General features: G+C 44.1%; 1 protein-coding gene across 3 annotated transcripts in view; it reads right to left on the bottom strand.

Annotated features, from left to right (window-relative positions):
• Positions 1 to 24,996, bottom strand: part of LOC137659466 (protein singed wings 2-like) — an 86,756-nt gene that overhangs the window by 42,818 nt on the left and 18,942 nt on the right. Inside the window, exons 1-3 of one of the 3 annotated variants that reach the window (XM_068394357.1) lie at positions 16,655 to 16,675; positions 16,288 to 16,354; positions 4,795 to 4,878 (exon numbers count right to left, since the gene is read on the bottom strand). In XM_068394357.1, the coding sequence (XP_068250458.1) occupies positions 4,795 to 4,878; positions 16,288 to 16,341 (138 nt within the window). In that variant the 5' untranslated portion in view covers positions 16,342 to 16,354; positions 16,655 to 16,675. Of the gene's footprint in view, positions 1 to 4,794; positions 4,879 to 16,287; positions 16,355 to 16,654; positions 18,979 to 24,996 lie in introns of those variants that run through there. The other 2 variants (XR_011047549.1, XM_068394356.1) reach the window with 2 other exon arrangements.

The following is a 24,996-nucleotide window of genomic DNA, read 5'->3' as shown; positions in this document are numbered from 1 at the left end:
ATGACATTCATATCGCCCTGAATGAACCTCGTTACCAGCGTGAGCTTTCGATCTTTTGACCAGATGAGGAGGTCCCTTGCGATCTAGAACAACTTCCACGAATGAGTCCCTCCCTGCTTGGAGATGTAAGCCAAGGCTGTGGTGTTGTCAGAGTCCACCTCCACCACCTTGTTAAGCTGGAGGGACTTGAAGTTTATCAAGGCCAGATGAACCGCCAACAACTCCTTGCAATTGATGTGAAGTGTCCTTTGCTCCTGATTCCATGTTCCCGAGCATTCCTGTCCGTCCAAAGTCGCACCCCAGCCCGTGTCTGATGCGTCCGAGAGGAGACGGCGGTCGGGTTTCTGAACAGCCAAAGGTAGACTTCCTTGAGAAGAAAGCTGTTCTTACACCACGCGAGAGTAGACCTCCTCTCTTCGGAAACAGGAACTGAGACCGTCTCTAGCGTCATGTCCTTTATCCAGTGAGCAGCTAGATGATACTGAAGGGGGCGGAGGTGGAGTCTCCCTAACACGATGAACAGGGCCAGCGATGAAAGTGTCCCTGTTAGACTCATCCACTACCTGACTGAGCATCGGTTCCTTCTCAGCATGCTCTGGATGCATTCTAGGGCTTGGAAGATCCTTGGGGCCGACGGAAAAGCCCGAAAAGCTCGACTCTGAAGATCCATACCCAGGTAGACAATGGTCTGGGATGGGACGAGCTGGGACTCCTCAAAATTGACCAGGAGGCCCAGTTCCTTGGTCAGATCCATAGTCCATCTGAGAATCTCCAGACAGCGACGACTTGTGGGAGCTCTTAAAAGCCAGTCGTCTGACGGAGCCGGACACAAGATCATGGTACTGCTGCACAGTCTGTGAACTGTCAACCATGGGGAAGCGAGGAAGTACAGTGACAACCCGAAGCTGTCTAGACTGTCTGGGTCGTACAGACAACTCCTTATCGGGTTGCTGAGGTTGCCGCACTGCGTCACAACAAGTCACTTCTGCTGGTTGTTGAACGTCTTCCCAGTGACACACTGACTCCGTAAACAAAAAATCCTCTAACAAGGACTAAGCTTGGACTGCATGTCTTGCAACACAGCTCAAGGTCTATGGGAGCAGGTGTGGTAACAGACGGGGTTAGCGACTGAAGTGGAACCATTACCTTCCCTGGAAGCATGTTATGCTTAAATAAAAGTCCATAGGAGGCTACGCAGCTAAAGGCTCCTCTCCAAATGACAGAGTCCTCAAGGGAATATCAGAAGGAGGGAGAATAGCACTTTCTCATCTACAGGAACCATATCCGAGAAAAGCTAAGTTCTCTCAGTGAGGGTTTCACTGGTGCAAAAGCAGCAGACTAGAAGGCAACGTTATGAAACTGCTTGACAGTCTAGTGAGTTGGCAACAACCAAAGATGTGTGACTGAGAAGCATGCGGTAAGGTATGCAGAGCATGCTGTATGCAGAGCATGCTGTATGTAGAGCATGCTGTAAGGTAAGCAGAGCATGTTGCATGGCATGTGGCTTATGCTGCATGGGATGAGGCTCATGCTGCATGGGATGAGGCTCATGCTGCTTAAAAGAAATCTGAACCTGACACTAATCTAGCTGTCCGAGGATTTACCTGGTGAGACATCAGTCTCTTTACCAGAGAGTTTTACCAGATTTCCCCGGGCCACCACGTGACACAATTGGTAGTAATTCATTCAAATTACCTCTAATGAGTCAATATGGATAAATATCAACACAACATCGTGTTCAAATAGAAATAAATTTCTACCTCATACTTGGGATCGAACACTAGCCCCTTCTAATGAAAGGCCAGGTCGAAACCAACCATGCCACGAGAGCCCATAGGATGTCGCATAGCATGAGGCTCCTGCCTCATGGGTTGAGGAGGATGCCGCATAGCATGAGGCTCCTGCCTCATGGTTTGAGGAGGATGCCGCATAGCATGAGGCTCCTGTGAGGTTCCTGCCTCAAGAGTTGCGTCTGCCTCAAGGGTTGAGGGGGTAGCTGCGCAGAGAGAGGCTCATGCTGCATAGACTGCGGTTCAAGTTGAATGGGAAGAGGCTCAAGCTGAGGAGAAAGTGGCAGATGCATGCGTTGAGGTGGCTGACTCATAGCATGAGGTTCCTGCCTCAAGAGTTGCGCTTGCCTCAAGGGTTGAGATGGCTGCGCAGAGAGAGGCTCTTGACTCACGAGTTGAGGTTCTTGAGGTGCTTGCCTCGAGAGTTGAGGTTCTCGCCTCAAGGAAAGTGGAGGTGGTTGCTGCGAGAGTTGAGGTGGCTGCCTCAAGGATGGTAGAGGTTGTCGTACCTCAAGAGGTTGCTGCCTCGAGGGTGGTTGTAATGCAAGATACTCCTGCCTCAAGGGTAGAGGAGGTTGTAAGGCATAAGGCTCCTGCCCCCATTGTTGAGGAGGTTGCTGCGTGGTAAGAGGCTCCTGCCTCAAGGAAAGTGGAGGTTGCTGCACAGCGCTGGTATCTGGCAACTCCCAACGCGGCAGCTCACGCATGGAGGTAGCTTGAGGAACCTCAACCTCATACGTCTGGCAGATTGTACTGCGCAGAGGAGGAGGAGCGTTCGCAGGAGGAGGTGTATTAACCTTCTCTGCCTGAAACTCCTGCATCAACACCGCAAGCTGAGACTGCATTGTCTGCAGCATAGACCACTAGAGTTTAAGAAAGACAACAACAAACGGAGCTACTGTCCGTTGAGACTGAGGGTCTAAAACAGCTGGTGCGGCAACAGACGGAGCTACTGCCTGTTGCGATACCACCTTGCCTCTCTGGGAGGTGTGCAGTTGTCGTACTGCAGCAAGTCCGAACTGACCCAGGGCTAATGGCTACACCTAGGAGTTGGACTTGTGTGGAAGGGACCGACTTGCACTTAAAAGCTGCAAGATTTGGTCCATGGTTTCTGCGAGAAACCTCTTCCGAAGACGAGGAATAAAAGGGCTCTCTCGTCTTTGTGTGGGTGGGGTGATCACGTCGGCAACGTGTGTAGATACACCCGAAACCACGGAGGGAAAACGTCTGTTCGTCGATCAAGGCCCGCTGAACCCATAAGTCCTTCGACATTACTTCTCCCCTGGGCTTGGGAGCTTGTAAGAGGTCCCAGACTAGGCGAACAACTGGCACGAACAGACGAACCCTCGAACGCAACACTGTAACACTTTGCGCTTATCACTTATCACTTTTGATTTTCTGTTTGCACTTATTTCACTGAACTCGAAACTTTAAGTGGTTTGTACCTGAAACACGCAATTCTATCCTTCCTTAAAAGTTAGTAATTGCGAAAACAGAATTACAATGTAACAGAAAAATCTAATGAAAGATAAATAATTCAGTGGCTGGAAAGAGACTAAACACTAGATCAAATAAACTACGTTTAAAATCTCTCACCGCATAAAGCTTGAGAACAAGAATAAAACTCTATAAACGTTTACCTTCTTCCCCTAAAGAGACTAGGGAGAAGAGCAAAAACGATAACAACGTTACTCGCTTGAACGAAACGTTTATCCTCCTCTCTCTCCCTCCGTCTCTATCTCTCTCTCTCTCTCTCTCTTGACTTAGAACCTGAGAGAAGAGAAGAGCCCAATCATATATATCGTTAAAACATATTATTGTTAAAGGAAAAAAAACTGAAAGATTTCCCAAATAAAAAGTTCCTTTATTAGAATTAAAACCATTAAGCTAAGAAAGAATGAACAAAACGCTAGAATCGGTTTACTCTTACTGCAACGTGACACCGTGAAAATTCTCTCTCTATCGTAACGATAGAGCGCAAGTTGAACGTTCTGAACGTCAACAACTGCAGAGACAAAACAAAACGTTAGTTCAACTTTGAAAACAGTACGAGACTATCAAAGAAATTCTTTCAAAAACATTAAAATAGCATAATATGTTAACAGGTAAAACCGAAATGACGGGCTCAATGTTAATTAACTTCGGTACCAAGAAAAGACCGCCTACTATTAGGAAAGGTCGAATATAAACAAATATAAAAATTAATTTTAATAAGTTTATAATAAAAGGAAGTTAATCGAAGAGGCCTATAAAAGGCGGAGAGATATAAAATAAATCTATAACTTTTGTTAAGCAAAATTAAGAAAGAGAGTCTATACTCTCTTAGACACCAACACTTCCGTCTAAGGGAAGGGTCGGCCATTAAAAGTGAAAGAGAGTTCATACTCTCTTCGTCACCATAATTAATCAAATTAATTCCAAAAGCTAGCTAAGCTAATGATAAAACTTCCTGAATAGCGAAAGCTAAACTCTAGAGCAAATACATCACCAAATCGTGAGCAAAAACTCCAGAATCAACAGCGTATCTATGTAGGTCTAGCCGGAGGCACGACAGAGGAAAAATTGAGGTGGTGTCAACAAGAAGTACTGCAGTACCTGGCCACAGGTGGCGCTGGTGAGTACACCCCCCTCTTGTATAGCGATCGCTGGCGTATCCCTTCCGTAGAATTCTGTCGGGCAACGGAGTTGACAGCTACATGATTATCGGGTAAGATTAATATTGAAAACTATGGTTTTCATCTATCATAAAAATTCATTCATAAAGTAAATTCTCAGGAAATCTCACAAGGACTTCAGATCAATTTCTTTTTAGCTCCCCTTTATCCAACTAAATAAAATATTTCACAGCACAAGTCACTTTAGAACTACAAAAAGTACCGTACTGAAAGTAAAATTGAATAATAAATTGTATTGACTTTAATCTATGTGAAATATTTGCCGAAATTATTCTTAGCATATAATATTCAATTTCTTACACCTTAGAGTAATTACTAAGTCATCTAACCTTTAGTCCTTCGGTGTTTGTTTCAGAAATTTCATTGCAAATATCCTGCTGACTTTCCTTGTCTTCCGACGGCTGAATACTGGCCTGTAACCAAGAGAAAGAATTCCTAAGGTTAAAACACATAATAATCACATACTACACAGTAGAGTAGGTTAAAAGGTAAAAATCAATAAACAGTCTTCAAAAAATTCTGTACAGTAGTACAGTATTGTACTAAGCATAAAGTGATTATCTAAGAAACGATTCAATAAAAATCTAAAAAATGGAATGAAATATGAACTAGCCAAGTGCTGAGGATAAGCAGGTGACTATCATGCATGGGTTAATCATGTGTGTGACAATCACGGTAATCATGTGCATGGAAAATCGTAAGATAAGGATAGTTCTCATTGCTCAATGGGCCAGAACCCAAGAAAAAGGGTCTAAGGGCCTGTGGACAATGTCCGTACAGTAAAAAGAAGCAAAGTTGATCCGTCATCATTAGGTCCAACCACCAGCTCCAAGTACAGTACTGTATTCTAACAGGTAAAATGGAGGGCAATTGACAGGACTGGGCTTGTGAGTTCTGCCTTGAGATGGTAGCTTGCATGAACTGAAAAAAGTTGCATTTGCAAGTAAGCAGATTCACCAAGCCAGAAGGATAAGTGTCTGGACACTTCCTTCTTGTTCATGCTGGGGCTAATGAGAAGGTTGCAACGCTCGTATGCAAGGTTTCAGATCCTCCTCAAGTAGCACTGTAGTGCATGACAAGACACCAGGTATCTTCACATACAGTACACTTACACAGAGTGATGGGATAAAGAAGTTCTGAGTTGTTATTCAAGATCGACAAGTACTATAACTTTGTCACAGCCTGATACAACAATGGCAACAAAAGTTCCATCCCTCAAAAGTTAAAAGTTTGTCATGATTTAGTGCCTGAAACTCTTCTACCCTCTTGCCAATGCAGAGAAGAGATAGTTAGTGTTGAGGGAAAGATCCTTATGATGCCCTCCTAAGTTAGCAGGAGGCATGTGTGCCAGTTCCATGAGGACAAGGAACATCCCATCAAGGGAAAGGCAAGACTACTTGAAGCTCCCTTGGAGCATGGACCATCACCGGAGGAGGAGAGATCCAAATGTTACCAAGGAGGTTCTTTGTCTGAGGCAGGCAAGGAAGTTTGTGATCTATTAAGTGCTTTAGCCAGAAAAAAACAGTTCTCTAACACTTATTGTAGTGTCTGTCTCAGGACGGCCTTGCCGAACGGGATATCACTCGACGTGAGGGCCACCTCAGAGTGTGCCACAGAAGGAACCAGGGAGGTGGACGAACATGTTTCACTCAACCTGTACACTGCACCAGGCTCATGGCATGGCTAACCGAGTCCTGGGGAAACGGTTGTAGGGAAATCTCCGTCACTCCTTGGAAGAGTAGGGTGGGTTCCAGGGCAGCGTATACCCTACCCTTACCTGGCATAGGGTGCTGGTGATTGGTGTGTGTGGGACCCCTCACCTGCAACTTGTAGCACAGCAGTAGCTCCGCCTGACAGAACTAAAGAAATAGATCAGTGGGTGGGCTCCATTACTCCCTCAAGATGAGGAAAGTGGCTCTTTAAGGCAAAGGACACACCCCCTATTCATGGCAAGAATAATTTAAGGTGTACAAAGTCTCACCTTCACCTGGCCCATTGAATCAATATTGGATCCTGTCCAGAATTGTTCACCTGCATCTGATCCAAAGAGAAAGCCATCACATCAGCCTCACACCCGTCTGACCAAACCCAGAAGATACCATTCGAAGGATGGGAGTTGATACTTCCTCTAGAAGAGGATAACAACTTCCTGAGGGCCAGTGCATTCCCATAATACAACAGGAATGAAAAAGATGGAGAAGTGCTCACCCTCACCTGGCATACGGATCTACCTTACCAAACATTAAGGTAAGAGTCAGCCGATGAGATGTCTCAATCCCCCTGGAAGGAGAAGAGCATATGCTAGAAATCCCAAGGAACTCTTCTTTTTAAGAGGTCTCCTGCACAAATACTACTGAGACTCCTCAGAACAAGAGTCTGAAGAAGAGAATAGGAGGGGGAAGGAGATGGTAGAGGAAAAGAAGAGAAGCAAACTCACTCTTCTCCCCTTACCAACAGTTCTTTCTTACTACCATGAGTATTTCAGCAGTTCCTACAGAACAGGAACAGTTGTGCTATCTTTCTAAGTTTACTGATGTGAGTACAAGGAAAAATACCCATTTGAACAGTAATCCCAGGTATTCTTCGCTAGACTGGGCATGAGATTAGACTTTCTTTGATCACTACCCTCAGTTCCCATGAGAGCTAGGAGTAATCTCAATTTCGTTCTGAGAAGACTCTAAAGAGGTCCCTCCAAGAGGCCATAGCTTAACACTCAGATGGGCACCAAAGTGTAAACACTTGAAGAACGAAAGAAGCGCTTTCAGAAAGACTTAAGGCCTGCATGCAGTATAAGTTCCTTGAGTCCTCAAAAGCATAAAGTCTTTCTCTCTGAATGCTGAATATTGAGCAAAATTTACAGGTGATCACAGCCTGACAAGTACCAGGTCCATTGTTAAGAGAATGGATTTGTGATCTGTTCCTATGAAGATTCATGAAGAGCCGACAAGAGAGAACTGGAGAAGGTCGTACCCTCGCTTGACTGTTCTCGAAGGTATCATTTAGCTTGTGAGTATTTTCACTCCCTCCCAAAGGAGGAAAAGAAACTCTGTAAGTCCCAAGGAAATCTTAGCGAATGGCCTTTCCACATGACTATCTTCTCCTTCTAGAGGAAGAAATTTCTGACGAAGGGAATGGAGGAGGGAGAGAAGATTGGTGGAGGAAGAGAAGCACTTTCATTCCCCTTACCCAGCATTCTTCCTTGCTCTCACAGAGGAGTCATGGTTGGATCAATCAATAATGACTACAGTGCCTCTGAGAAAGAAGCTACAAGAGCTTCCTTTGCCACAACACTAACCACTACTCTGGGGGTTTTGATACATGGGTAGAACTGGGAACACTTACTGATACATATACTCCACTATACAGGGATCACCATTCAAGGAACACTATCGGCAACAGGTGTGCCTGGCAAACAAATAATTTTTGCTATATAGGCACAGGCGACAGTCCAAATCAGGTAGTTCCCTCCCAACAAGTTATACCCGAACTCAATGATCGTTGCAACGCCACTACTGACATATCCCTATTTTAAATGACAGTAAGTTTATATACACAAACAAGAACAACTCAACTATAGTGTTAGATGTACAGTATCTAAACTCATTTATTTTTTAATTGACCATATAATCATTATTAGGTAAAGCAGATTAATCAGACTGCTGAGTTAGGGTAATTAAGTCCCACAGAAAAAGAAATTCATTGTTCATGGTGCCTTCTGAGATCCAATAAAAAACTTGTGTGGAGTTACTAAGAGTACTTATTCGCATCTTTAAATTATTTACATCAATATCTGCAACATGATTTTTAGAGTATATAAAGCAGTATTTTAAGAAGCAAACCATAAAATGTCTGTTGCAGTTACTGGTTTTTGAAAAATTATATTGAGCTAGATACTGTATAACATAAGTCTGAAGCACATTGGTAAGTGGAGTAAACAGTTAGATAACAGGGTGAACTTCAGCTTAACTAGGACTTAATTAATCAGTTTTCTAATGTACTCCTGATCCACAAGACCTTTTATAAATTTCACAACTTTTAAAATTTTAAAATGCAATATGCAATTTTATCCATTCAGAAAACTAGGAATCGTATGTAAAACAATGATGTCAAAAGTCAAATGTTTCAGGCATTTCACTCAACTATTACTGAAACATCACATCGATTTGTATTTTTCTTAACTATAAAAATTAGAGACCCATAACAGAAGTATGACTGAAGCAGCCATTGAAACTTTAAATGAAGTAGTAGTAGACGGCAAGTGACAGATCGAGCAGAGTCCCACCCACCCAACAGGTAGCATAACATTTACACTGACCTTAACCTAGGACTTGTGTGGTGGTTGAGGCGGGCAATATAACTTTAAAGGTATGAGGTTTGTACATACATACATATACCAAGGCACTTCCCCCAACTTTGGGGGGTAGCCGACATCAACAAATGAAACAAAAACAAAAAGGGGACCTCTACTCTCTACGTTCCTCCAGCCTAACAAGGGACTCAACCGAGTTCAGTTTGTATAATTAGGAAAATGATATTTTAATTATAAAATAAATTTTTGAATATACTTACCCGGTGAATATATAATAGCTGCAACTCTGCGGCTCGACAGACAACATACTCAAAAAACTCGCGAGCGATCGCTATGCAGGTTGCGGGTGTGCCCACCAGCGCCAACTGTCGGCCAGATACCACTCTTAAATGTAAACAAAACCTTCAATTCTTCTCGTCCCGCTGCGTCTCTATTGGGGAGGAAGGGAGGGTCATTTAATTTATATATTCACCGGGTAAGTATATTCAAAAATTTATTTTATAATTAAAATATCATTTTTAAATATTAAACTTAGCCGGTGAATATATAATAGCTGATTCACACCCAAGGAGGTGGGTAGAGACCAGAGTTAATATGTTTACAGCGTATAAGCTAAGAGTTTTTTCATTTTGACAGTTATCAATATAACAAAACCAAAATAAATAGGTACCTGGTAAGGAAGTCGACTTAGACGATTACTCTGCCTTGTAAGTCTGTCTTCCTCACGGAGCCCAGCGATCCTCTTAGGATGCCGACAGACTCCCAGGAGCTGAAGTATCAAGGGCTGCAACCCATACAACAGGACCTCATCAAACCCCTAATCTGGGCGCTCTCAAGAAATGACTTTGACCACCCGCCAAATCAACCAGGATGCGAAAGGCTTCTTAGCCTTCCGTACAACCCAAAAAAACAATATTAAAAACATTTCAAGAGACAGATTAAAAGGATATGAAATTAGGGAAGTGTAGTGGTTGAGCCCTCACCCACTACTGCACTCGCTGCTACGAATGGACCCAGTGTGTAGCAGTCCTCGTAAAGAGTCTGGACATCTTTCAAGTAAAATGACGCGAACACTGACTTGCTTCTCCAAAAGGTCGCGTCCATGATACTTTGCAGAGATCTATTTTGCTTAAAGGCCACGGAAGTTGCTATAGCTCTAATTTCGTGCGTCTTAACCTTAAGCAAAGATCGGTCTTCCTCACTCAAGTGTGAATGAGCTTCTCGTATTAACAATCTGATAAAATATGACAAAGCATTCTTTGACATAGGTAAGGATGGTTTCTTAACCGAACACCATAACGCTTCAGATTTACCTCTTAAAGGCTTAGTACGAGCTAAATAGAACTTAAGAGCTCTAACGGGGCATAATACTCTCTCTAACTCGTTGCCTGCGATCTTTGATAAGCTAGGAATATCAAAAGATTTAGGCCAAGGACGAGAAGGCAGTTCATTCTTGGCTAGGAAACCAAGTTGAAGAGAACAAGAGGCTTTTTCTGTCGAAAAACCGATGTTCTTGCTGAAGGCATGATGCTCACTGACTCTTTTAGCTGAGGCCAAGCACACCAGGAAAAGAGTCTTAAGAGTGAGATCCTTCAGGGAGGCTGAATGTAAAGGCTCGAACCTGTCTGACATGAGGAATCTTAGGACCACGTCTAAATTCCATCCAGGTGTAGCCAAACGACGTTCCTTAGAGGTCTCAAAAGACTTAAGGAGATCTTGTAGATCTTTATTGTTGGAAAGATCTAAGCCTCTATGCCGGAAGACCGAAGCCAACATGCTCCTGTAGCCCTTGATCGTGGGAGCTGAAAGGGAGCGAACTCTTCTCAGATATAAGAGAAAGTCCGCGATTTGGGCTACAGAGGTACTGGACGAGGATACAGATACTGACTTGCACCAGTCTCGGAAGATTTCCCACTTCGATTGGTAAACTCTAATGGTAGAAGCTCTCCTCGCTCTTGCAATCGCACTGGCTGCCTCCTTCGAAAAGCCTCTAGCTCTCGAGAGTCTTTCGATAGTCTGAAGCCAGTCAGACGAAGAGCGTGGAGGCTTTGGTGTACTTCTTTACGTGTGGCTGACGTAATAGGTCTACTCTTAGAGGAAGACTTCTTGGAAAGTCTACCAGCCATCGAAGTACCTCGGTGAACCATTCTCTCGCGGGCCAGAGGGGAGCAACTAACGTCAACCTTGTCCCTTCGTGAGAGGCGAACTTCTGCAGTACCTTGTTGACAATCTTGAATGGTGGGAATGCGTATAGGTCTAGGTGAGACCAGTCTAGGAGAAAGGCATCTATATGTATTGCTGCTGGGTCTGGGACTGGAGAGCAATAGATTGGAAGCCTCTTGGTCATCGAGGTTGCAAAGAGGTCTATGGTGGGTTGACCCCAAGTCGCCCAAAGCCTCTTGCACACATCCTTGTGGAGGGTCCATTCGGTTGGAATTACCTGACCTTTCCGACTGAGACAGTCTGCTAGAACGTTCAAGTCGCCCTGGATAAACCTCGTCACTAGGGAGATGCCTCGATCTCTTGACCAGATGAGCAGGTCCCTTGCGATCTCGTACAGTGTCAGAGAGTGGGTACCTCCTTGTTTGGAAATGTACGCCAAGGCTATGGTGTTGTCCGAGTTGACCTCCACCACTTTGTCTAGAAGGAGACTCTCGAAGTTTATCAAGGCCAGGTGAACTGCCAAAAGCTCCTTGCCGTTGATATGCATGCTCCTCTGACTTGAGGTCCACAGACCTGAGCATTCCCGACCGTCCAGTGTCGCACCCCAACCCAAATCCGATGCGTCTGAGAAGAGAACGTGGTTTGGTTTCTGAACTGCTAGGGGAAGTCCCTCTCGTAGACTGATATTGTCTTTCCACCAATTCAGGCAAGTCTTTACTGTTTCGGAAATTGGGATCGAGACCGCCTCTAGCGTCTTGTCCTTTTTCCAGTGAAAAGCTAGATGGAATTGTAGAGGTTGGAGGTGTAGCCTTCCTAGCGAGACAAACTGCTCCAGGGATGATAGAGTTCCTATCAGACTCATCCAATTCCTGACTGAGCAACGTTCTCTCTTCAACATCTTTTGGATTACGAGCAGGGCTTGATCTATTCTGGGGGCCGACGGAAAAGCCCGAAAAACTGGACTGCGAATCTCCATCCCTAAATACAGAATAGTTTGGGATGGGATCAGCTGGGACTTTTCCAAGTTGACCAGAAGTCCCAATTCCTTGGTCAGATCTAAAGTCCAATTGAGATCCTTCAGACAGCGATGACTGGACGAGGCTCTGAGAAGCCAGTCGTCCAAATAAAGGGAGGCTCGGATACCCGATAAATGAAGGAATTTTGCCACATTCCTCATAAGCCTCGTAAACACGAGAGGAGCAGGACTTAGGCCAAAGCATAGGGCCCGAAACTGGTACACCACATTGTCGAACACAAATCTCAGAAAAGGTTGGGAATCTGAGTGAATGGGGATGTGGAAGTAAGCGTCTCTTAGGTCGAGAGAGACCATCCAGTCTCCCTTTCTGACCGCTGCTAAAACTGACTTCGTGGTCTCCATGGTGACCTTTGTCTTTGTGACAAAGACATTCAGAGCACTGACGTCTAGCACCGGTCTCCAACCTCCTGTCTTCTTCGGTACTAGGAAGAGACGGTTGTAAAACCCCGGTGATTGAAGGTCCGAGACTTTGACCACCGCTCCCTTCTCTAGCAAAAGAGACACTTCTAGTTTCAGGGCTTGTCTCTTTGCTTCCTCTCGGTACCTGGGAGAGAGATCGATGGGGGACGTCGCTAGAGGAGGTTTGCGTACAAATGGGATTTTGTACCCCTCTCTGAGCAACCTCACAGACTGTTGATCTGCGCCTCTCTTCTCCCAGGCTTGCCAGAAGTTCTTGAGTCTGGCACCTACTGCTGTCTGAAGCTGCGGGCAGTCAGACTCTGCCTCGCGAGGACTTGGCTCCTTTCCTCTTTCCTCTCTTCCCTTCGGCACGAGTACTTCCCCTGCTGGGGGCTCTGCCACGAAAGGGCGGAATAAACCTGGACGCTGGAGTGTCTATCCTAGGTCTAGCAGACAAGGCAGACGAAGGGGTCCCTTTGCGAGCCGAGGACGCAACCAAGTCATGGGTGTCCTTCTGCACAAGGGACAACGATACTTCTTTAACTAAAAGTTCAGGAAACAAGAACTTAGATAAAGGGGCAAAGAGTAGCTCAGATCGTTGACAGGGCGTCACTCCTGCTGACAGAAAAGAGCACAGAGACTCTCGTTTCTTTAGGACTCCAGACGTAAACGAGGCGGAGAGCTCGTTGGATCCATCGCGGATGGCCTTATCCATGCAGGACATAATGAGTAAGGAGACATCTCTATCGGCTGATGAGATTTTCCTACTCAGGGCTCCCAAACACCAGTCAAGGAAGTTAAAAACTTCAAAAGCCCTAAAGATGCCCTTAAGTAGATGGTCCAGGTCTGAGGATGACCAACTAATCTTCGAGCGTCTCATGGCTAGGCGGCGGGGAGAGTCTACAAGACTTGAGAAGTCGCCCTGGGCAGAGGCAGGAACTCCCAAGCCGAGAACTTCTCCCGTGGCATACCAGACGCTCGATCTAGACGAGAGTTTAGTTGGGGGGAAGGCAAAGGCCGTCTTCCCTAAACTCCTCTTGGTTTCTAACCAATCGCCTAACAGCCGTAAAGCTCTCTTGGATGAGCGAGAGAGAACGAGTTTTGTAAAGGCTGGCATGGCAGCAGGAACGCCTAAAACAAACTCAGACGGCGGCGAACGAGGAGCCACAGAGACAAAGTGTTCAGGGAACAACTCTTTAAAGATGAGCATGACTTTCTTAAAGTCCATAGATGGCGGAACTGCTCTAGGCTCATCAATATCTGAAGGATGATCCTCAGGCTGAGGGTCAGCAACGTCCTCATCCGAAAGTTCCTCATCAGATAACTGATGAGAAACAAGCAAAGGGGTAGGCAATGCTTGACACGCAGCGTCCGCCCGCACTGGTGCATAAGTGACGGAGCAGGACGCAGCGTCTTGAAACTGCTGAACAGTCTGGGAACTGTTAACAACAACAACAGGTGCGTGAGGACGCACAGCGTCCACCCGAGACTGCTTAGACCGCCTGGGTTGTGCAGTCAAAACAACTCTAGGTTGCGGAGGTTGACGCACCGCGTCAAAACAAGTCAACTCTGATGGTTGGCGAACGTCCTGAACGTCACCAGGCGCATCAGTGAGTTGCTTAACGTCCACATTAGGTTGAAAGTCCACACGAGACCGCATCGGGTGTGGTACAACCCCAACTGGTTGACGTGAACTGGCAACACCAACGTCAACAGGACGCACAACAGAACGCTTGGGTGGCTGACGGCCAGGATCTCCATGAGATAAACGGCTAGGTTCAACGGAAACCTTCTCTGCGTTGTAATCTTCCATAAGGGACACAAGCTTAGACTGCATGTCCTGCAGTATAACCCATTTAGGGTCTACGGTAACGGGTGCGGTAACAGCCGGGGTTAGCGTCTGAGACGGCACAACTTTGCCTTGCTTAGGCGGCGAGCAGTCATCCGATGACAGCAACGGGTCCGAACTGTCCCAGTGACTACATCTGGGACGTTGGACCTGTCCTGAAGGGACCGACTTGCGTTTCAAAGGCCTAGAAACCTTGCTCCATGGTTTCTTGCGTGAAACGCCTTCGGAAGACGAGGTAAAAATGGGCTCTCTCGTCTTATGGTAGGGGCGATCTTGACGAGATACGCCTGATACCAAAGAGGGAACGTCTGTTCGCTGATCAAGGCCTCTCGAACCCATAAGTCGTACGACATTGCTTCTCCCCTGGGCTTGGGAGCTTGCAAGAGGTCCCGGACTAGGTGAACGACAGGCACGAACAGACGAACCCTCGGTCGCAACACTGTTCACAACACTTTGCGCACTAATCACTTTCCCACTTTCCGCCGTGGCACTGTGGCACTGTGGCACTTAAGTTCCTTCACGTCAGCCATGAGTTGATTACGGTCACTTGCTAACGCTTCAACCCTCTCCCCCAAGGCATGGATAGCACGTAACATGTCTTGCATCGACGGTTCCTGAGTGCTAGAAGGGGGGTTAGGAACAACCACTACAGGGGAAGGATTAGGTTCAGGGGCATGTGGAGAGGAAAAATCTACGGACCTAGAAGAACTTCTCCTTACCCTATCTCTCTCTAGTCTGCGTGTATATTTATCATATTCGATAAAATCGAATTCCGAAAGGCCCACGCATTCCTCACACCGATCTCCCAATTGACAGGTTTTACCCCGACAATTGGAACAAACAGTATGAGGGTCGAGAGAAGCCTTTGGAAGACGCCTATTACAGTCCCTAGCATTACACTTTCGAAAACTAGGTACTTGAGAAGGGTCAGCCATTTTGAATTAGTCAAAGAAAATTCCAAAAACAATCCAAGTCATCAACAAATAATCCGATTCAATAAAGAGTTCAAGAGTTTATGTTGAGGAAAAACACCTGTACTGCGAAAGCTCAAACCAAAATAAAGTACTTCACCAAATATGATGGGAAAACTCCAGGTTCTACAGCGAGTATAAGTACGTCTTGTCGTCAACGTCGACAGAGAAGAATTGAAGGTTTTGTTTACATTCAAGAGTGGTATCTGGCCGACAGTTGGCGCTGGTGGGCACACCCGCAACCTGCATAGCGATCGCTCGCGAGTTTTTTTAGTATGTTGTCTGTCGAGCCGCAGAGTTGCAGCTATTATATATTCACCGGCTAAGTTTAATATTTAAAAACACAAATTGATTAAAAAGTCTGTAATTTGTTCCTTCGTCTAATACAAACCTTTGATCCATAATAGGAGACTCATCCTAAAGAGGGAGAAAGTCTCTAAATCCAATCTGGCTGGTTTACTGATGATTCATGTCAACCTTACAACAACCTGAGCATGAAGATGTCATTGACATTAGGCTATGTTTAAAGGTTACTCGTGAATGCCATAGGTAAGGACAGTGACAATGCCCTAGCTAGCAGGACAATGTCATAAAGACTGACCATATATACATATGATTAGCACCCAAGCTAGGGCCAGGGAGGGCCAGTCAACGTCTGCTGATGCCTCGGCAAATAGACCTTAGCTCACAAGGATGGTGAGGTTGCACACACTACAAGAAACTATCGAACTTGAGCGGGTCTCGAAACCTAGTCCGGCAGATCACCAGGTAGGGACATTTCCAATAGGCCACCACAAATTTGTAGGTGGTCATTGAATAACCTACAATACTACTACCTTGTCTTAAAGTTTATACGGACATTCCAGCTTTACTTCAAGTCATGATAATGATGACAATGATGATGATGATGATGATGATGATATACTCCTATCAAAGGTCTAAGGCTTATATCACGTGTCTGAACAAACTGTTCTCCTTCCTGAATATCATCACTATAGAATCAATGTTCTTTATGCAGCATATCCAGCAAGTTTGAATGTGATGCAATCTTAATCACTACAAGGCAAAAAAAAAAAAAAAAAATTACAAACTAACCTGAGTTGACACTGTAAACAGCATTAACCATCCTACAGCAAATATCACCAGCATGATTTACACAAACCTGCAAAATAAAGATAAAAATCAAATACAGCGGTACCGTAGTTTATGAATTTGATCAGCTCTTGGAGCGAGCACGCTACCTAGTATGTTTGTAATCCAAAAAAAAATTCCCATAAGAAATAAAGGAAATATACTTGAAACATTCCACATATTCATAAATTCACAAATACATTTATTTCTAAATATTTGTACAGTAATATGATTTAGGGAACAAATTACAACCTCTAACATCAGAAATGAATACAAATTAATAATTCACAATAAAAACAAATAGATTGACATATTAACTCACACAATTTACCTTTGAGGAGAGTCATAGCTGGCACGGGGAGATGAGAAGAGGAGGAGGGGGGTTAGTGCTTGGTGGGAGAATCTCCCTCCACAAGAACTTCTGGTATAACATCAGAAGTTCTTTCTCTTGAACGGCATTCACCATCATCAAACGAATCACTTAATTTATGCTTTTTGGACACCTTGTCATATTCGTTTACACTCTTACATTTATCTTTTATAAGGAACCCATCTAGAGATGGCTGGTTTTCTTTTTTCTTTAAAATTGTATGGAAATGCGACATCGCGTTGTCGGTAAATAGATTCACTGCTTGCCCAGCCAAAGCCTCATCTTGGTGGTGTTTTACTACAAAATTTTGTAGGGTTTCCCACAGTCTTAACATCTCCTTAATTTCACTTGAGACAAGAGGTTTGTCACTCTGTTCCTCCTCCTCCTTGGATGAATTTTCCTCAGCAACCTCTTGCTGCTGCTTCTTATGCAATTCCACCAGCTCTTCAGTTGTTAGCTGCTTGCTATGCTCATCGAGAAGATCATGAATGTCATCCTTATCTATCTCCAATCCCATTATCTTACCCAAGGACACAATTTCATCATCAACTGCCTCCTCCTGTATGGATTTCAATCCCTCTAAATTGTATTCAGCAACACATTCTGGCCACAGTTTCCTCCATGCAGAATTGAGGGTTCTATTGGTGACTCCTTCCCAGGCTTTATCAATCATTTTGAGGCAACTCACTATGTGGAAATGGTCTTTCCAAAACTCTCGGAGGGTGAGGAAGGACAAGACCTCGAAGCACCGCTGGAACATTGCCTTTGTATAAAGCTTTTTGAAGTTCATGATCACCTGCTGATCCATGGGTTGGAGTACTGGACTGACATCGGGAGGTAGAAACTTTATTCGGATGAATTTGAATTCCTCCATCAAGTCGTCTTCAAAGGCTGGAGGATGGGAAGGAGCATTTTCCATAAGCAAGGAGGCTTGGAGTGGGAGGTTCTTCTCCATGAGGTACTTTTTTACCTCAGGACCAAAAACCTCATTGACCCATTCCACAAATAAAATGCGAGTCACCACAGCCTTGTTGTTTGACCTCCACATAACATTCAGCTGCTGCTTCTGCACCTTATACTTTTTAAAGGTTCGGGGATTCTCCGAGTGATACACCAGGAGAGGTTTGATTTTACAATCCCCACTGGCATTAGCACACAACAAGAGGGTTAAACGGTCTTTCATGGGCTTGTGACCGGGAACTGTCTTTTCTTCTGCAGTAATGAACGTCCTCCTGGGCATCTTCTTCCAAAAAAGCCCGGTCTCCTTGCAGTTGAACACTTGCTGTGGCAGGTAAGACCCAGAATTCACAAACCTTTGAAACTCTGAAACGAATGCTTTTGGCTCCTTGACATCAGAACTTGTAGCCCCATTTTGATGCACAACATTATGGATGCCAGTTCTTTTCTTAAAATTTTCAAACCACCCACGACTCGCTTTGAATGTTTCTTTTTCTAGATCTGCTGATCTACCAGGTTCCTTTTGAACAAGGTCAGCATACAATACCTTTGCTTTTTCACAAATAATATTCTCAGTAATCATATCTCCTGCTAACTGCTTCTCATTGATCCAGCTGAGAAGCAAATTTTCTACATTATCAAGAACACGAGGTCGTTGTTTCGTCAACGTCATCACCCCTTTTGCTACATCGACTCCTTTGATTTCTTCTTTTTTCTTCAGAATTGTACAAATGGTGGATGTTCTACGATTGTACATTTTTGCCAGGTGTGCCACACGCATACCTTGTTCATGCTTCTCTATGATCTTTTTTTTTACCTCCACAGTAATCATTGACTTTCTCTTACTATTTTTCTTAATAATCTTGGGAGCCATTGTCTAAATGCTGTACTGTAATGTTACTGTTAACCTGACAGTGAACAATACCAATCACAATTTTATAAAGAATATGACGGTCACAACTTTACAAAGAACACTTCCAAAGACCCTTGCAAGATAACTCTAGATGAGGCTGATATGATTGGTTCTCGGAGAGTGAAGGAGTTAAGGTCTGAGCAAGGGAGGGAGTGAGTTATGGTGAAACAAAATACAGTAGAGTAAAAGTCATGTGAACACTGCATGAGTACTTCGGAGACTGCTTTCTGCATATCACACGCTAGTTTCGTTAGTGCTCGTCTGCAACGAATGCGTTTAAGGAGGGAAATAATTGTTTGCAGACCAATAAAATGCTCGTATTCAGACACTCATAAACCGAGGTACTGTACTACTGTAATGTGATTTTCATAAATTGGTTTATATACATCAAACTTGTTCTTACTTGAAGAAAAGGCATCTGAAAGGGACAAATATACAATACTGTACTGTAAAATCTTTACAATAATCAATCACTAAAGTATATTCCTAAATTTCTTATGGCCTATTTACCTTTGGTTATTTTTACTGCAGTTTACTCTTACAAGTCCTTATGTACACCACTCTACTAACATCACAAAATAAAAGAATCTTCTTAACCCTTTTACCCCCAGGCTCTTTGGAAATTTCCAACCCTTAACCCCAAAGGGGTTATTTTTTTCCCAGCACATTTTGCAGTATATTTTTTTTAAATTGCTCTAACAGCCTTAATTTTTGTCATAGAGAGGTCAGGTTGGTCTCATTCTCTTGGAAAATGCCTGAATTTTTTCAAAAAATTATAAAAATATGAAAAAAATAATTTTTATAGCATTTTATTGCAAGGACGTACCGGTACGTCCATGGGGGTAAAGGGATGGGTTTTGTGAAACGTACCAGTACGTCCTTTGGAGGTAAAAGGGTTAAGTAAGTAGCTCTAGATTTATGATATATCACACACAGAGATAAAATGTGCATTAAAGGTAATCAACCTTTGGCAACTATTACTGAACCATGCATAGATTACCACTTACTGTGTCTCAATGTATCACAGAGAGTACTGAAAAAGCTCTTAACATATCTTATCTTTGGACCCAGTTCTCATAATTTCTTTGTACTCCTTATTCATTTTCTTTAAACTAATCTCATTTAGCTACCATTTAATAACAAATCCTTCCAACATGAAAATGATGTCATAATAACAGTAAAAATAATTAAACAAGACCTGCAAACCTGCTTATGAAATAATTTTAATTAATAAATATCAAATTATAATAAAAATATAAACTTTTAAAAGCAACAACTTTTTCCAAAATAAAAATCCAACTGTTAATAACACCTTAAGGGCGAATCAGAGCATTGAAATGAGTGTTACATTACTAATTATAAAAGGGGCTGAGTGGTGTGAACTACCAAGTACACGAGAGGAAAATGGAGAATATCTATTCTTTAAACATGGAAATAAAATAAATAACAGACCACAACACAACCTTAAGAGATCCTAATTTCCTTTATAAAGATATTGTTAATTACTGTACAGTATACATAATGACATGTGATGAAGAATAATGATCATACTCTATACAGTACTCCATATATATTAACAAGTGATGAAGATTCAAGGTTATATGAATCTATTCACCTGCAAAATGCTGGTTACCAAAGCTAGACACATGATTATTATTATTATTATTATTATTATTATTATTATTATTATTATTATTATTATTATTACTTGCTAAGCTACAACTCTAGTTTAAAAAGCAGGATGCTATAAGCCCGGGGGCTCCAACGGGGAAAATAGCCCAGTGAGAAAAGGAAACATGGAAAAATAAAATATTCTAAGAGTAACATTAAAAATAAATATCTTCCATATACACTATAAAAACTTTAACAAAACAAGAGGAAGATAAATAAGATAGAACAGTGTGCCTGAGTGTACCTTCAAGCAAGAAAACTCTAATCCAAGACAGTGGAAGACATGGTACAGAGACTATGGAGTGTCTTTCTCATAGAAGAGCTGCTGACCATAGCTTAAGAGTCTCTTCTACCCTAACCAAGAGGAAAATAGCCTCTGAACAATTATAGTACAGTAGTAAACACCTTGAGTGAAGACAGGGACAGTCCCAGAGCTCCAACCATCAACAAAGAACCACCACCCTTCGTCCTCCAAAACTTGAGGTAAGGACTACTTGAGATATGTCTACTTATGATACTTTAATATTGACCCACGGGCATGGCATGCCCAAAACATCCATGTACGGTTTGCCAAAACAGAGGAGCGGTGAAATTGTTTAATAATGATGTAATTCTTGGTCTGAAATACTTTAATGAGAAGCTAGTTTTACGCCTTACGAAATAACATAATTTAGTGTTACCTTGTGAGGAATGAAGCGAACCAGAGGATTGAGACTTACTACCTCCCCCGTAGGTAGTAAGGCCACAGCAGTCTAAGTTATCAAATTTAAGTACTTTCACTAAAAAGAGGGAAGTCCAAGGGTAATTGTGTAGTAGACCTCCGCGCTCGATTTAAAAGTTTCTAAAAGTAGAAAACGAAAGAAAAATGTTATTTTTATTAATAAAATAAATTTTTGAATATACTTACCCGATAATCATGTAGCTGTCAACTCCGTTGCCCGACAGAATTCTATGGAGGGATACGCCAGCTATCACAATACTAGAAGGGGGTGTATTTACCAGCGCCACCTGTGGCCAGGTACTCAGGTACTTCTTGTTGACACCTCCTCAATTATTCCTCGGTCCACTGGTTCTCTATGGGGAGGAAGGGAGGGTCGATTAAATCATGATTATCGGGTAAGTATATTCAAAAATTTATTTTATTAATAAAAATAACATTTTTCAATATTAAACTTACCCGATAATCATGTAGCTGATTCACACCCAGGGGGGTGGGTGAAAAACCAGTGTACAAGACTAAAGGATAGCTAAGTATCCCGTATTTCATATAATCAGTTATCCACAATAACAATGAAATAATAAGTACCTGGTAAGGAAGTCGACTTGAACCGTTACTCTGCCTTTAATAAGATCGTCTTCCTTACTGAGCGCAGCGTTCCTCTTGGGAGGCTGAATCAACTCAAAGGTGCTAAAGTATACAGGGCTGCAACCCATACTAAAGGACCTCATCACAACCTTTAACCTCGGCGCTTCTCAAGAAAGAATTGACCACCCGCCAAATCAACAAGGATGTGGAAGGCTTCTTAGCCGACCGTACAACCCATAAAAAGTATTCAAGAGAAAGGTTAAAAAGTTATGGGATTATGGGAATGTAGTGGCTGAGCCCTCGCCTACTACTGCATTCGTTGCTACGAATGGTCCCAGGGTGTAGCAGTACTCGTAAAGAGACTGGACATCTTTGAGATAGAATGATGCGAACACTGACTTGCTTCTCCAATAGGTTGCATCCATAACACTCTGCAGAGAACGGTTCTGTTTGAAGGCCACTGAAGTAGCCACAGCTCTCACTTCATGTGTCCTTACCTTCAGCAAAGCAAGGTCTTCTTCCTTCAGATGAGAATTTGCTTCTCTAATCAGAAGCCTGATGTAGTAAGAAACTGCGTTCTTAGACATTGGTAGAGAAGGCTTCTTGATAGCACACCATAAGGCTTCTGATTGTCCTCGTAATGGTTTTGACCTTCTTAGATAGTACTTAAGAGCTCTAACTGGGCAAAGTACTCTCTCCAGTTCGTTCCCCACCATGTTGGACAGGCTTGGGATCTCGAACGACTTAGGCCAAGGACGGGAAGGAAGCTCGTTTTTAGCCAAAAAACCGAGCTGCAAGGAACATGAAGCCGTTTCAGATGTGAAACCTATGTTCCTGCTGAAGGCGTGGATCTCACTTACTCTTTTACCTGTTGCTAAGCACACGAGGAAAAGAGTTTTTAATGTGAGGTCCTTAAAAGAGGCTGATTGGAGCGGTTCAAATCCTGATGACATTAGGAACCTTAGGACCACGTCTAGATTCCAGCCTGGAGTGGACAACCGACGTTCCTTTGAGGTCTCAAAAGACCTAAGGAGGTCCTGTAGATCTTTGTTGGAGGAAAGATCCAAGCCTCTGTGGCGGAAAACCGCTGCCAACATACTTCTGTAACCCTTGATCGTAGGAGCTGATAGGGATCTTACGTTCCTTAGATGTAACAGGAAGTCAGCAATCTGGGTTACAGTGGTACTGGTTGAGGAAACTGCATTGGCCTTGCACCAGCTTCGGAAGACTTCCCATTTAGACTGATAGACTCTGAGAGTGGATGTCGTCCTTGCTCTGGCAATCGCTCTGGCTGCCTCCTTCGAAAAGCCTCTAGCTCTTGAGAGTCTTTCGATAGTCTGAAGGCAGTCAGACGAAGAGCGTGGAGGTTTGGGTGTACCTTCTTTACGTGAGGTTGACGCAGAAGGTCCACTCTTAGAGGAAGAGTCCTGGGAACGTCGACCAGCCATTGCAGTACCTCGGTGAACCATTCTCTCGCGGGCCAGAGGGGAGCAACCAACGTCAGCCGTGTCCCTTTGTGAGAGGCGAACTTCTGAAGTACCCTGTTGACAATCTTGAACGGCGGGAATGCATACAGGTCGAGATGGGACCAATCCAGCAGAAAGGCATCCACGCGAACTGCTGCTGGGTCTGGAATCGGAGAACAATACAAGAGGAGCCTCTTGGTCATCGAGGTAGCGAATAGATCTATGGTTGGCTGACCCCACAGGGCCCAAAGTCTGCTGCAAACATTCTTGTGAAGGGTCCACTCTGTGGGGAAGACCTGACCCTTCCGGCTGAGGCGATCTGCCATGACATTCATATCGCCCTGAATGAGCCTCGTTACCAGCGTGAGCTTTCGATCTTTTGACCAAATGAGGAGGTCCCTAGCGATCTCGAACAACTTCCTCGAATGAGTCCCTCCCTGCTTGGAGATGTAAGCCAAGGCTGTGGTGTTGTCGGAGTTCACCTCCACCACCTTGTTTAGCTGGAGGGACTTGAAGTTTATCAAGGCCAGATGAACTGCCAACAACTCCTTGCAATAGATGTGAAGTGTCCTTTGCTCCTGATTCCATGTTCCCGAGCATTCCTGTCCGTCCAGTGTCGCACCCCAGCCCGTGTCCGATGCGTCCGAGAAGAGACGGTGGTCGGGGGTCTGAACAGCCAATGGTAGACCTTCCTTGAGAAGAATGCTGTTCTTCCACCACGTTAGAGTAGACCTCATCTCTTCGGAAACAGGAACTGAGACCGTCTCTAGCGTCATGTCCTTTATCCAGTGAGCAGCTAGATGATACTGAAGGGGGCGGAGGTGGAGTCTCCCTAACTCGATGAACAGGGCCAGCGATGAAAGTGTCCCTGTTAGACTCATCCACTGCCTGACTAAGCATCGGTTCCTTCTCAGCATGCTCTGGATGCATTCTAGGGCTTGGAAGATCCTTGGGGCCGACGGACAAGTCCGAAAAGCTCGACTCTGAAGATCCATACCCAAGGAGACAATGGTCTGGGATGGAACGAGCTGAGACTCCTCAAAATTGACCAGGAGGCCCAGTTCCTTGGTCAGATCCATAGTCCATTTGAAAATCTCCAGACAGCGACGACTTGTGGGAGCTCTTAAAAGCCAGTCGTCTGACGGAGCCGGACACAAGATCATGATACTGCTGCACAGTCTGTAAACTGTCAATCATGGGCAAGCGAGGAAGTACAGTGACAACCCGAATCTGTCTAGACTGTCTGGGTCGTACAGACAACTCCTTAACGGGTTGCTGAGGTTGCCGCACTGCGTCACAACAAGTCACTTCTGTTGGTTGTTGAACGTCTTCCCCGTGACACATTGACTCCGTAAACAAAAAATCCTCTAACAAGGACTAAGCTTGGACTGCATGTCATGCAACACAGCTCAAGGTCTATGGGAGAAGGTGTGGTAACAGACGGGATTAGCGACTGAAGTGGAACCATTACCTTCCCTGTAAGCATGTTATGCTTAAATAAAAGTCCATAAGAGGTTATGCAGCTAAAGGCTCCCTCCAAATGACAGAGTCCTCAAGGGAATATCAGAAGGAGGGAGAAAAGAACTTACTCATCTACAGGGACCTTATCCTAGAAAAGCTAAGTTCTCTGAGTGAGGGTTCACTGGTGCCAAAGCAGCAGACTAGAAGGCAACGTTATGAAACTGCTTGACAGTCTAGTGAGTTGGCAACAACCCCAGATGTGTTGAGAAGCATGCGGTAAGGTATGCAGAGCATGATGTATGCAGAGTATGCTGTATGCAGAGCATGCCTGAATGCAGAGCATGTTGTATGCAGAGCATGCTGAATGCAGAGCATGCTGTATGCTGAGCATGTAGAAAGCAGAGCCTGCTGTAAGCAGAGCCTGCTGTAAGGAAAGCAGAGCGTGTGCATGGCGTTTAACATTTCTCAGAAATTCCATGACCAGTGCTAGAGTGCTTTATGCATGCTTGCATGGGGTTTAAACCATGGT

This window comes from Palaemon carinicauda, chromosome 20 (genome assembly GCF_036898095.1).
Source record: "Palaemon carinicauda isolate YSFRI2023 chromosome 20, ASM3689809v2, whole genome shotgun sequence".
Taxonomy (NCBI): domain Eukaryota; kingdom Metazoa; phylum Arthropoda; class Malacostraca; order Decapoda; family Palaemonidae; genus Palaemon; species Palaemon carinicauda.
This window is presented reverse-complemented; position numbering and strand designations above follow the sequence as displayed.